The 14,275-nt window shown below is 43.5% G+C and overlaps 2 protein-coding genes across 2 annotated transcripts in view; both read left to right on the top strand.

The window, feature by feature from the left end:
* The window catches only part of parp12b (poly (ADP-ribose) polymerase family, member 12b), a 29,874-nt gene extending 28,776 nt beyond the window's left edge, over positions 1 to 1,098 (top strand). The window contains exon 8 of the mRNA XM_042081469.1: positions 631 to 1,098. Within this exon, the coding sequence (XP_041937403.1) occupies positions 631 to 731 (101 nt within the window). The 3' untranslated portion in view covers positions 732 to 1,098. The remainder of the gene's footprint in view (positions 1 to 630) is intronic.
* Positions 1,099 to 2,317: 1,219 nt separating this feature from the next.
* si:dkeyp-27e10.3 (UPF0606 protein KIAA1549) overlaps positions 2,318 to 14,275 on the top strand; it is a 63,488-nt gene continuing 51,530 nt past the window's right edge. The window contains exon 1 of the mRNA XM_042081726.1: positions 2,318 to 3,230. Coding sequence (XP_041937660.1) covers positions 3,098 to 3,230 — 133 coding nt within the window. The 5' untranslated portion in view covers positions 2,318 to 3,097. The remainder of the gene's footprint in view (positions 3,231 to 14,275) is intronic.

A 14,275-nucleotide genomic window follows, 5' to 3' on the forward strand; every position in this document is an offset into this window, starting at 1 on the left:
GTGTGTGTGTGTGTGTGTGTGTGTGTGTGTGTGTGTGTGTGTGTGTGTGTGTGTGTGTGTGTGTGTGTGTGTGTGTGTGTGTGGTCACTATGTAGATGATCTAACAGTGAGTCCAGAGAAAGGACAAACAGAACAGATGGACATTGACATCATAGTGACATCATAGTGACATCATCAATAACAGAAGTCTGTGCCTGTCCATTGATGTATGTGATGACGTGTGTGTGTGTGTTTTTGCTTCTGTATTGGGCAGCTGTGGCCTACTGGTTAGCGCTTCGGACTTGTCACCGGAGGGTTGCAGGTTCGAACCCCGACCAGTAGGCACGGTTGAACTGCCCTTGAGCAAGGCACCTAACCCCTTACTGCTTCCCGAGCGCCACTGTAGCAGGCAGCTCACTGCGCCGGGATTAGTGTGTGCTTCACCTCACTGTGTGTTCACTGTGTGCTGAGTGTGTTTCACTAATTCACGGATTGGGATAAATGCAGAGACCAAATTTCCCTCACGGGATCAAAAGAGTATATATACTTATACTTACTTATACTTATTTTTGTGTGTAATTCTGGTTTGTGTGTGTGTGTGTGTGTGTGTGCGTGCGTGCGTGCGTGCCTGTATTTCTGTCTGTGTTGCAGACATGTACCAACGGAACACCAAACACAACACCAAGAGGAGAATCCGTCGCCGGCCGCACTTTGTGTCCATCTCTGAGGTGGAGGAGCAAACAGTGCGGTGAAACACACACACACACACACACACACACACACACACACACACACACACTCATCCTTTGCCAGAGAGACTGCTAAAGAATGAATGGTCAGTTTTGTACAGTGTGAGTAGGCCACACGGAAAGTCCAAGCCGTTTCCCTGCATAATAATAGTGATTGTGATTCTGATATGGCTCTGGTTTACTGATCTTTACCTGCTCTTTGAACAATCAATAGGTCATGCCTACTCTTGTGTCTCTCTCACACACACACACACACACACACACACACACACACACACACATGCAAAGGAATGTTTTACATTACAGATAACAAACATATGTTGTGTTATGTAAAATATGAACTTGTTTTATTAAAAGTAATTTATATGTTCTCCAGTGTCTTTGTCTGTCTCCTCACTTCTCCAAGCTCAGAGTAGTGGACATAATGCCCATGTGTGCTGTTTATATGCAGGACAGAGTAATGGACATAAGGCCCATGTGTGGACAGAGTACTATCCCATGTGTGCCATATATATTATCTGATTGATTTATATAACTAAACTCTGACATTTACTTGCAAACTGCCATATCTTGCATCTCACAATACAGTATAGCAGCTGTGCTGTTTGGTACAGGAAGTTCTATATTTCAAATTCACACTGACGCTAGAGATAGTGCTGTCTTTTCAATAGTGTTATGAATACCCTACTTTTTACTTTCCAATCATACATTGTTTTGAGCTCATTAGGAGAATGTATTTTTACATGTATGCTATATTGATAGCTGATGCCCTAGTGCTTTGCCACAGGGCTTTTAAATGTGATGAAAACGTAGGACAGGGGGTCTCCCTGTGGAAAGGTGCTTCAGCACACATCAGCTCAGGCATGCACCTGTGGCTCGCCCTGCCATACTAAACGCATGAAAGAGCACTAATCCGCTCGTATCGTTTTCACCGACTAGTCGAACATCCTCATCCTGCGTTAAGATGCCATAGCAGGGCCACGGTCTTGTGGGAGGCAGTCAGTCTGACACACTGCATCCACGTAACTACAGACGCCCGTGGAAGAAATAACGGAAGACAATCTAACCCCCTTTTTACTGACTGTGTGTTCAGCCAATGACAGTATTTTTTTATTCCATACATCCCCAATGAAATGTTGTGGCGGGCGGGGCTATGAAGCGGGCTCGAGGCTGCAAAGGGGGAACACGGTAAGCTAAATGTTCACCGAGTGTGCTTTTATCTGTGAAATCTTGTAAAACGCACAGCGCGAATCAATTTCGCGTTTAAATATGCATTTGTATATTCTACATCTAAATTGTAAATGTGTTTCCCCATAAGCGGGGAAACAGCTGGGCATCCATGCGCCAGCATCAGATAGAGTACCGGGGACGTGCTGTGAATCGCTAGTCGTTTTTTCAGTTAATGAACGGTACATGAGTGATATCGCTCTGTACGCGATTCTCCAGCGAATCTGTCTGTGCACCGAGATATAGCAAAGAGTATAGTAAGCATTCCACGAGAACGGCTATTAAAGCACGCGGGTCAGGAGCAGACATTCTTCAACGGACTGCGCGCGCTGTAATTCTCAACCAGGTGGGAGACGCCTCCAACAGAGGCTTTGATTTTCCCCGTTAGATTTGCGGAACGGGGCTAGTGGTCGAAGGGGACCGGAGAGGTGTGACGCGCTCTGGTCACTGCTGCATCTCAAAATGACGGGTAACCGGAGGCAGCGGATTTGCACTCGTTTAGCCCTCTTATATATTTTCAACGAAAGCGTCAGTGTTTCTATGTCAGAGTGTGATCCTGGAATCCCATCATTGTGCTTGGGAGCATTTTGCACGATTTTAACCCTTTCTTTTCTGAAGGCTGTTAGGTTAGTCATCGGCTCTCCCCGCCCATATTTTACGTGAGAATGACCTGTAGATTTTGTGGTGACTGATTAGGCTATTGGTATAATTTGAATCCCTGATGTTTAGCTAATGGGCGGCTGAATGAATAGCTACGCGTAAGGGGAGGGGCGGGGGTATCCGCATAGTGAATTATCATTTTTTGTGAAGCGAAGCACTGCTGTAGAATACGCCCGTGGCTCGAGATCTGCTCGTGATCTGATGGTGATCCATCATCTGTGGAGCTCTGGGAGGCGCTGCGCGTGCCGTAGTAACCGGCTGCGGCGTCTCCTCTCATCGCCATGCAGCCTTGAGAGCTGGCACTGCGACCTCATTCCTTTATTTACAGACAATTTTACTAATATGGGTCAACGTCTCTCTCTCCGTCCTTCTCCTTGTCGTCCGTAGAAGGATCGGCGGGCAGGCGCCGAGCGCGGGAATACCCGTGATTGGTAGGGAGGAACCGTCTCGCCTCGGGGTATTTGACATGTCCTGACGTGCGCATGATGGAGAGCGAAAGCAGCGAGAGTCTACGCTCCAACCCCACGCTTGGCCGACGCGTGCAGGGCTGGTGTGTGCTGCTACTGGCCGCTGGGATGCTGGTCACCATGGCGACATGGAGCACACCTGTAGCAGGTAAAAGCCTTCATTAATCCCTTAAGTGTGTGTTTGTGTGTGTTCTACATCTGTCATTTGATTATCCTACACTGGCATGCATTTAGAGCTGATTATTGTTTTGTTTTTCTTCAGTGCAGTAGGCTTACAGTAGCTTAGTCTTGTATCCTGTATCCTCATTATTAATCCACTCCAACGTTTTTAAACGCTGATAAACAGGTGGACAGGTGTATTGTAGTGTGTGTGTGTGTTTGTGTGTGAGGGGTTGTCAGTCACAAGGATTTAGCAATATAAGGCACTTGAGTAAACTCATATGAGCTGTTTGCTACTAGACAGGAGAACTAGTCTAATCACACACATCTTTAGGGTACAGTAGAGGGGTGAGCTGGATGCACACACACACACACACACACACACACACACACATTTAGTTTCCAGTAGAGGGGTGAGCTGGATGCACACACACACACACACATTTAGTTTCCAGTAGAGGGGTGAGCTGGATACACACACACACACACACATTTAGTTTCCAGTAGAGGGGTGAGCTGGATGCACACACACACACACACACACACATCTTTAGGTCACAGTAGAGGGTGAGCTGGATACACACACACACACACACACACACACACACACACACACACACACATCTTTAGGTCACAGTAGAGGGGTGAGCTGAATGTGTAAGTTGTAACATTCTCACTGGATTGGGGCCTTGCAACTGTGCCAGTCATGATCAGGGGTTCGGTCAGTGTGGATTTCAGCTGGAGGAGTACATATATATAAGTATATACAGTATATAATATATATAATATAGAGAATGTTGGGGGTTCGGTCAGTGTGGATTTAACCTGGAGGAGTATATATATATATATATATATATAAGTATATACAGTATATAATATACATATATATTGGGGGTTCGGTCAGAGTGGATTTCAGAAACCTCTCCTCTAAACCTCTCCTCTAAAGTAGACACGGAATAGTGAAGTCCTCTAAAGTAGACATGGAATAGTGAAGTCCTCTAAAGTAGACACAGAATAGTGAAGTCATTTGCACTAGTAAATGAGATGCTGTTGTAAAATGAGAACAGTTGCAAAAAAGTGAATGTTTCTTTTCCTCACTAGCTTCCTATGTGCTTGTAGCTTTGTGTTCTTTATAGCATCTTGTATTCATCATCATGTGTGTGTTGAAGAAGAGGACATGCCTCATACATTGCTGTTTATATGACATGCCTCATACATTGCTGTTCATATGACATGCCTCATACATTACTATTTATATGACATGCCTCACACATTACTGTTCATATGACATGCCTCATACATTACTGTTCATATGACATGCCTCACACATTACTGTTCATATGACATGCCTCACACATTACTGTTTATATGACATGCCTCATACATTGCTGTTCATATGACATGCCTCATACATTACTGTTTAGCAGTGGTGTATTAGTGGTCACTGTAGCTGATATGGTCAGTGGTGTATTAGTGGTCACTGTAGCTGATTTGGTCAGTGGTGTATTAGTGGTCATTGTAGCTGATTGATATGGTCAGTGTTGTATTAGTGGTAATTGTAGCTGATATGGTCATAGCAGTGGTGTATTAGTGGTCATTGTAGCTGATTTGGTCATAGCAGTGGTGTATTAGTGGTCATTGTAGCTGATTTGGTCATAGCAGCGGTGTATTAGTGGTCATTGTAGCTGATTTGGTCATAGCAGTGGTGTATTAGTGGTAATTGTAGCTGATATGGTCATAGCAGTGGTGTATTAGTGGTCATTGGAGCTGATTTGGTCAAAGCAGCGGTGTATTAGTGGTCATTGTAGCTGATTGATATGGTCAGTGGTGTATTAGTGGTAATTGTCTGTATAGCGGATAGACACGGGAGAGGATGTGTGTGTACTTCTCACTTGGAACGCTGCTGAAGATGCTGTGTCCAGAAAAGGAACACTGCGCAGAGCTGCTATTCATAACATCACACACCCACGTACGATTACACTATTGTGACATCACACACCCACGTACGATTGCACTAGTGTGCCACAGATGAAGAGGCAGACTTTCAGGGATTTCTCTTTATGCAAGTGGGTACAGTAGAGCCACACACACACACACATTTTAATTCTTTATTTAAATACACAATTCATATTACAATAGACAGGATTCAAATATTTCAAGAGATAAGATAGGGCTTTGTCACTCAGTGGTATTCAGGGGTACAAAAATCATCTCCTGCGCCATACTGCAAGGCTGCCTATAACTGGAGCAAAACTTTGCTAGCTGTTTTTCTGCTGGAGAGCCCTGCCAGCCTTAACCCACTGGAAACAAGTTTGTGGACACACACACTCACACTCACACACACACAAAGTAAAGAGGCTGGTCATTAGTGTCCACTGCTGTGCCTGGTATTCTCTGTTCTCTGGGCCTTTGATCAGAGGACCAGTGATGGAGCGAGGATCACCCCCCCCCCCCCCGTCCCTCCCCACCTCTCCATCTATTTATCTCTAGCTCTCACTCCCTTCCTCTTTCTCACTGTCCCTCTTTCACTCTCTCCCTTCCTCCCATGATCTATCTATCTATCTCTCTATCTATCTATCTATCTATCTATATATCTATGTCTCTATCTATCTATCTATGTCTCTATCTATCTATTAGTGCTGTCAAACGATTACAATTTTTAATCACGATTAATTGCTGAATTCCTATAGTTAATCACGATTAATCACATATTTTATCACATGATTAAAATTCTATTATTTTGCATTTCTGAACTTTCCAGGAGTCCATGTTAACAATATAAAGCAATTATTGTGTATCTTGATTAGGATTCAAATGAAAGCAAAGCAAGTTACTTCATTAACTTAACTTTAAGACTTAGGTCTATTTGATTATTTCAAATCAAATTTCAAAAGATGTGCAGCAGACCTGAGGCAACACAATATATTCTTCAGAAATATAGCTAATAAAGGGCATAACAAACATAAAATACTATATTCATTATCTTTGAGTTCAGTTGAAAATAAGGAACTTTTCGACATGAGTGCCATTTTATAGGCCTACAGTCTATGGTGCACTGTCACTTGCCACACACATCAACGCCGCACACATCAAGTTTTTAACACGCAAACACTGGATGAACAATGGATTTTATGGAGCGGCGTCGACCAAATATAACTGAATCGTGATTTACACGGCGGCAAAGTGTGATGCTGGAGTTGTATTGAAAAGAATGGAATCTAATGTACAGTAAATGAATGTCAAAAGCAGAGTGCATCGCACTCATGTCGGCATCGGTGTCCACAGCAATTTAAAACACCATTCAGCTGACCGGGAGTTCAGAACTGAGTTGGTGTTCATTGTACGAATCTACTCTTTGGCCGGCTCGTAAGCCCAAACAAGTGTGTGCAGCATGCCTTTACATAGCCTACTAAAGGCGCATCATCATAAAGATAGGCTACATTTAATCTGCATCACGCCCCATTTTAGCGGAAAACAAGTTAACATATATATCATTGATTCTAATGGGAAAGACAGATAGCCTAATCACACCTTGACGTTACATTTAGTTATTCATTTACAGGACATTCAATAATTTTACTAACATGGCAGTTATAAAGAATTATGTGTATGTAACTTACTCATGTCGAAACGATGTAGGCTACATTACAACCCATTCAGCACGTACTAGCTACACTTACCATATCCCATGTAAAACGGTTAGCTTGCTAGCTAGCTAACTGTGGAACTTCAGTATAACAGGCATAGCCAATTATCTCACCTAGTTCTAGGAAAAAGGCTACGTTCATATTACAAGTGATAGAATGAATGTGTGACTTATGTTTAGTTGATGTTATGACATGTAAAGTTAAGCTTGCCGAACTTAGTTATAGTCAGCCACGGACAGTTTGACTGTGTGATTCGTGACACTCCTGTTAGTAGGCTAAACTGGAAAGAGCACAAAATAGGAACATAATGGTCACATTAATCCCATAAACACACAGATAACTCTCACACCAACCTTATTTTGTGCCTTTTATTCACGTTTGTTTCAAGATTGAGTAAGTATAAGCCCTTTTCGCTCCCCACTTCTATGCAGCATAGGGTTCCATTATCCAAACAGCTCCCTTTGCCCTAAAAGGGGGCGTGTACATGCAGCTAGATCCAGTGTGGTGTTGTAGTTGTTCTAACGTTACTAGTTGTTGCAACAGCTTGTGAAAAAAACTACAAAGTTTGTTACACCAAAAAGAACGTTAATCTTGCGATAAAAATATATCTATCTGTGTGCTTCACCTCACTCTGTGTTCACTGTGTGCTGTTTGTATTTCACTAATTCACCGATTGGGTTAAATGCAGAGACCAAATTTCCCTCACGGGATCAAAAAAGTATATATACTTATACTTATACTTATACTATCTATCTATCAAATCCAAAGGACCTGTTTGGATACAGTGTTGCCAAAGCCAGTGTTACAGATAACTAATTTAGTTTAATATCAGGCCTTTGCTAACGTCATACCGTAGTGTCAACCAAAGATTCTAGAGTGCTACGCTCATTTTTAAAAGATGCATTTAATCCAAAGTCATGTCTACTGAGACAGCTCTCTATGTAGGGAGGGAGGCAGTAGGCAGCTGTCTCCCGTTTCGAACACACCCATTATCTCTGGAGACGTCTTTGTCCTCTTCTCATCCTCTTCTCCTCCTCTTCTCATCCTCCTCTTCTCCTCCTCTTCTCCTCTTCTTCTCATCCTTTTCTCCTCCTCTTCTCATCCTTTTCTCCTCTTCTTCTCCTCCTCTTCTCCTCTTCTCGTCCTCCTCTTCTCCTCCTCTCCTCCTCTTCTCATCCTCTTCTCCTCTTCTCCTCCTCTTCTCATCCTCCTCTTCTCCTCTTCTCATCCTCTTATCATCTTCTTCTCCTCCTCTCCTCCTCTTCTCCTCTTCTCCTCCTCTTCTCATCCTCCTCTTCTCCTCCTCTTCTCCTCTTCTCCTCTTCTCCTCCTCTTCTCCTCCTCTCTCACTTTCTCTCTTTCGTTCTCTCTTGTCTCCCTCTCACTGGTATAGTCAGTATCTCAGAGTATATTTCTCTCTCACACACACACTCTTTCTCATCACAACTCTCATTCATTCTCTCCTTCGTATCTTCAATCTCTCTCTCTCTCTCGTGTTTGTCTGTGCTGTATCTGATATCATGAGGCTGTGTGAGTGCAGACAGGTCTAATACTGTTACATGTTTGTCTGTGCTGTATCTGATATCATGAGGAGTGCAGAAGGCTGTGTTGGTCTAATACTCTTACTGTTACATGTCTGTAGTATCTGATATCATGAGGCTGTGTTGGTCTAATACTGTTACATGCTGCTGTGTGAGTGCATGTGTGTGTGTGTGAGTGTGAGTGAGTGCAGACAGGTCTAATACTGTTACATGCTGCTGTGTGAGTGCATGTGTGTGTGTGAGTGTGAGTGAGTGCAGACAGGTCTAATACTGTTACATGCTGCTGTGTGAGTGCATGTGTGTGTGTGAGTGTGAGTGAGTGCAGACAGGTCTAATACTGTTACATGCTGCTGTGTGAGTGCATGTGTGTGTGTGAGTGTGTGTGCAGGTCTAATACTGTTACATGCTGCTGTGTGAGTGCGTGTGTGTGAGTGTGAGTGAGTGCAGACAGGTCTAATACTGTTACATGCTGCTGTGTGAGTGCATGTGTGTGTGTGAGTGTGTGTGCAGGTCTAATACTGTTACATGCTGCTGTGTGAGTGCGTGTGTGTGAGTGTGAGTGCAGACAGTTCTAATACTGTTACATGCTGCTGTGTGAGTGCATGTGTGTGTGTGTGTGTGTGAGTGTGTGCGCAGGTCTGATACTGTTACATGCTGCTGTGCGTGTGTGTGTGTGTCTGTGTGTGTGTGAGTGCATGTGTGTGTGTGTGAGTGTGTGTGTGGGTGTGTGAGTGCATGTGTGTGTGTGTGTCTAAATGCTGCTATTCTTGGAAACGCTCTCTATCTCCCTCTCTTTCTCCCCCTCTCTCTCTCTGCCCCCCTCTCTCCCCCTCTCTCTCTCTCCCCCCCCTCTCTCTCCCCCCCCCCCCCTCTCTCTCTCTCCCCCCCCCCTCTCTCTCTCTCTTCTCTGTTGCCTGGCCTCCTCTGCCTCTTTCATTTGGAATCTGTGTCAGTGGAATAGTGGTGTGTGTGTGTGTGTGTGTGTGTGTGTGTGTGTGTGTGTGTGTGTGTGGGGGGGGGGGGGGGGTGTAGAGCAAGTGAGCCTGCGTGTGTGTGTGTGGGTATGTGAGTGTGTGTGTGTGTGGGGGGGGGGGGGGGTGAGCAAGTGAGCCTGTGTGTGTTTATGTGTGTGTGTGGGTTAGAGCGAGTGTGTGTGTGTGTGTGTTTGTGAATGTGTGTGTGTATGTGTTTGTGAGTGTGTGTGTGTGTGTGTGTGTGTGTGTGTGTGTGTGTGTGTGTGTGTTTGTGAGTGTGTTGTGTGTGTGTTGTGTGTGTGTGTGTGTGTGTGTTTGTGAATGTGTGTGTGTTTGTGAGTGTGTGTGTGTGTGTGTGCATGTGTGCACAAGCGCAAGAGTGACGCTACGTTTATTGAATACCAATGAGTTCAGCTACACGTGACACACTCCTGCAATGCAAGACATCGCCACGGCAACACCACTCAGTTCACAGTATCGCTGTACCTTAGGAGTCAATCGCAAGGCTGTGTGTGTGTGAGTGTGTGTGTGTGTGTGTGTGTGTGTGTGTGTGTGTGTGTGCGTGCATGAGTGCGTGTGAGTGTGTGTGTGTGTGCGTGCGTGCATGAGTGCGTGTGAGTGTGCGTGTGTGCGTGTGCGTGTGTGCGTGCGTGTGCGTGCATGAGTGCGCGTGAGTGTGTGTGTGTGTGTGTGTGTGCGCAGACAAATTGAAAGGGACGACAAAAAAAAAAGATAGATGGTTTGTGTGTGTCTGGTTGTGTATGAGAGAGGGAGAGAGAGGGAGAGGAGCAGAAGATGGACATCAAAAAGTGGTAGAGTAAGAAATACATTGAAAGAAAGAGTGCAACCTTTACACAGATATCAGCCATTTCCAGGCCGAGGGGAATGTGCTGCTGTGTGGGGACCTAAATGCCAGAACCGGGTCTGAAATAGACTATATAGACCCACAAGGTAACAACCATGTGTTTGATCAAAGCCAATTGTACTTCACACCAAATTTACCCATGAGACACAGCCTTGACTATACTGTCAACAAAAACGGAAAAGAGCTAGTGCACCTCTGTCGAACCTTAGGTCTGTACATGCTTAATGCCAGGATCAGAGGGGACTCTTTAGGGAGGTTCACGTATTGTTCAGCTCTTGGAGCTAGTGTAGTTGACTATGCAATCACTGACATGGACCCCACCTCCTTCAAAGCATTCACTGTCAGGCAGCAAACTCCATTATCAGACCATAACCAGACTAACATCTTCCTTAAAATCATAAAACAGCCAAAAATTGAGTCCAGTAAACTATTCAAACTAAACAAAAGATATAGATGGACTCATGACAGCCCAGGACATTTTATTAACGCTTTAAACTCTCCAAAATTAAAAGAATGCATTGAATGTTACAATTCAAAAGCATTTGAAATCAGCAAAGCTGGTGTTAATAAAGGCATGCAAACATCTCACAAAAGAAAAACAAATAACAAAAGAGAAGAAAAATGGTTTGATGATGAATGTAAACAACTCAGGAAAAAACTGAGACATCTCTCAAACCTTAAGCACCACCAACCCGAGCATGCATGTATTCGACAAGACTACCATGGAACACTGAAGCACTACAAATGGCTGCTAAGACAGAAAAAAATTAACCACACTAACAAAACCCTCAATACAATTGAGGAATCAATTAAGAACAATCAGTTTTGGGAAATGTGGAACAATCTGAATAAATCTAAACCACAAAACCTACCCATTCAAAATGGAGAAATCTGGAAAAAACATTTTGAAAATTTATACAAAGACATTACGCCCCAAGAATTAAATTCTAATTACAAAACGATCAAGACAAAATTACAATCTCTTGAAAAGGCAGTCAAGGACAACCAAAATCCACTTGATTTCCCAATTACTCAAATTGAACTTGAATCCAAAATGAAAAAGCTGAAAAATAAAAAATCCTGCATCCCTGATAATATTAGAGGGGAAATGATTAAAAACAGCACCCCTGAGCTGCAAAGAGCAATGCTCAAACTATTCAACCTCACCTTAAGTTCGGGCTGTTTTCCTGACATCTGGAGCCAAGGGTTTATTACACCCATATACAAGAGTGGAGATAAATGGGACACTAATAATTTCAGAGGCATTTGTGTGAACAGTAGTCTGGGGAAGTTGTTTAACACTATTCTCAGTGATCAAATTGTAACCTTCCTTATGGAGCACAATGTCCTGAGCAAAAATCAAATCGGATTTCTCCCAAATTACCGCACTACGGACCACATTTACACCCTACACACCCTAATAACTAAACATGTAAACCAAACAAAAAAAGGACAAATATTTGCTTGTTTTGTTGATTTCAATTTGGCATGAGGGATTATATTATAAACTTTTACAAAGTGGTGTAGGGGGTAAAGTATACCAGTTAATAAAGACAATGTATACTGAAAACAAAAACACTGTGAAAATTGGCGACAGAATTACAGAATCCTTCACTCAAAAAAGAGGAGTAAGGCAGGGCTGTAGCCTGAGTCCAACACTGTTCAATATCTACATCAATGAGTTAGCGGTGCAGTTGGACCAGTCCACAGCTCCTGGCCTTGCTCTTCCTCCTCTATGCGGATCACCTGGTGCTGGTGTCTCCCACTGCACAGGGGCTACAGCAGCAGCTGGACCTGCTAGAGAAATACTGTCAGCACTGGGCCCTGACAGTAAATCTAAAAAAGACAAATATCATGATTTTCCAAAAGAAGCCCAGATGTCAGGAACACAGATACCATTTCAATCTAGGCAGCACCGCCCTAGAGCACACGATGCAGTACACTTACCGTGGCTTAATCATGACTGCATCGGGGAGTTTCAGCATGGCAGTGAATGCACTAAAAGAAAAAGCTCGCAGAGCCCTATATGCAATAAAAAGAAATTTCTGGAACATAAACATACCTATTCAAATCTGGTGCAAAATATTTGACTGTGTAATCCAGCCCATTGCGCTGTACGGAAGTGAGGTATGGGGTCCACTCAGCATAGCTACACTAGATGGGACAAACATCCTATAGAAAGCCTACATGCAGAGTTCTGCCGATTGATCTTAAAAATCCAAAAGAAAACACCAAACAATGCATGCAGAGCAGAACTAGGCAGATTCCCATTGGCCATCAACATGCAAAAAAGAGCCCTCAAATTCTGGATGCATCTCCAAACAAGTCCCACTGACACACTGCATTTTAATGCAGTAAAAACTCAAGATCTGAACCCTGAAAAGAGTCCTCTGAGTCAGCTTGTACTGAGACTAACTAATCTCCCCCTAACAAACATTCATAACTTCTCTCAGACAAGTGCTGCTTTCAAACTGAACACCATCTAAATCTAAAGAAAAATATTTGGAACATTGGCAAAAGGAGACAAAAAAACAAAGCAAATTAGAATGTTACCGGTCAATAAAATCTGAATACCAATTGGAAGAATATCTCTTTACTGTTAGAGATATAAAGCAGAGACAGATCCTGACCAAATACAGACTCTATACAGTCTAGCCATAGAAAAGGGCAGACTGAGAAAATCCTGGTTGCCAAGAGAGCAAAGAATATGTGGTCACTGCATAACAGGTGAGGTTGAGACTGAGGTGCACTTTCTTCTTCACTGTGAGAAATATACAACTATACGTAAGTCATACTTTGACAGGCTTACAAGCCTAATCCCAGGGTTCAGAAACCTAGAACAACAAGAAATAATGGCAGTCTTACTCGGACTGCATGGACAGACAGCAAATCTTGCTGCCAAATACGTCACCGAATGCCATAATGCAAGGGACAGTGGTTAAATAATTAAATAATTAAATAATCATTACTTTTATATGGCACCTATCCATATAATTACACAGACAAACACCATACATACACGCAGCCACGCACACACACACGCATACACGCACACAAACACACACACACACACACCAGTTTGTTTGTTAATCTTGGATGCGTATCTATTTGCCATGTACTGTATTCCAAGCATTCTCTATGTAAATGTATGTCTTAATGTATGTTCTGCTTTGGCAATGCAAAAATATTTGTCATGCTAATAAAGCTCACTTGAATTGAATTGAATTGAGTGTGAGAGGATGATTGTGTGTGTTACCATGTGTGAAACACGGATGGTTTTGTGTGTGTGTGTGCACGTGTGTGTATATATCTGTGTCCGGTGGTGCTGTGAGAGTCTATTCCCTTGAGACAGTTCCTGCTGTTTAACTATGATTGAGGCTAATTAGGGTGCTTATGATAATTCTACCACTCTGCCCACTGCTCTCTCTCTGTCTCTCTCTCTGTCTCTCTCTCTCTGTCCACACACACAGGGTCAGAGTGTTGGGTTAGGGTTAGGATCAGAGTGTTGTGTTAGGGTTATGGTCAGAATGTTGGGTTAGGGTCAGGGTGTAGGATTATATGAAATCCAGACTGTTACCAACTGTGTTACTGTGTTGCTCTGAGTATGTGTTGGTCTGGCACCTGTGCTACTGTAATACCATTTGCAGATTAGTGTGCTTTTAAGGGGCCTTTCAGAGCTCTCCCTCCCTCTCTCTCTCTCTCTTTGTCTCTCTCTGCTTTCAGAGCTCTCTCTCTCTCGTTGTCTCTCTCTCTCTGCTTTCAGAGCTCTCCCTCCCTCTCTCTCTCTCTCTCTCTCTCTCTCTCTTTCTTTGTCTCTCTGCTTTCAGAGCTCTCTCTCTCTCTTGTTGTCTCTCTCTCTCTGCTTTCAGAGCTCTCCCTCTCTCTCTCTCTCTCTCTCTCTCTCTTTCTTTGTCTCTCTCTCTCTATCTCTCTTTCTTTGTCTCTCTCTCTCTGCTTTCAGATCTCTCCCTCTCCCTCTCTCTCTCTCTATCTCTCTATCTCTGCGT

This window comes from Alosa sapidissima, chromosome 23 (assembly GCF_018492685.1).
Source record: "Alosa sapidissima isolate fAloSap1 chromosome 23, fAloSap1.pri, whole genome shotgun sequence".
Taxonomy (NCBI): Eukaryota; Metazoa; Chordata; class Actinopteri; order Clupeiformes; family Clupeidae; genus Alosa; species Alosa sapidissima.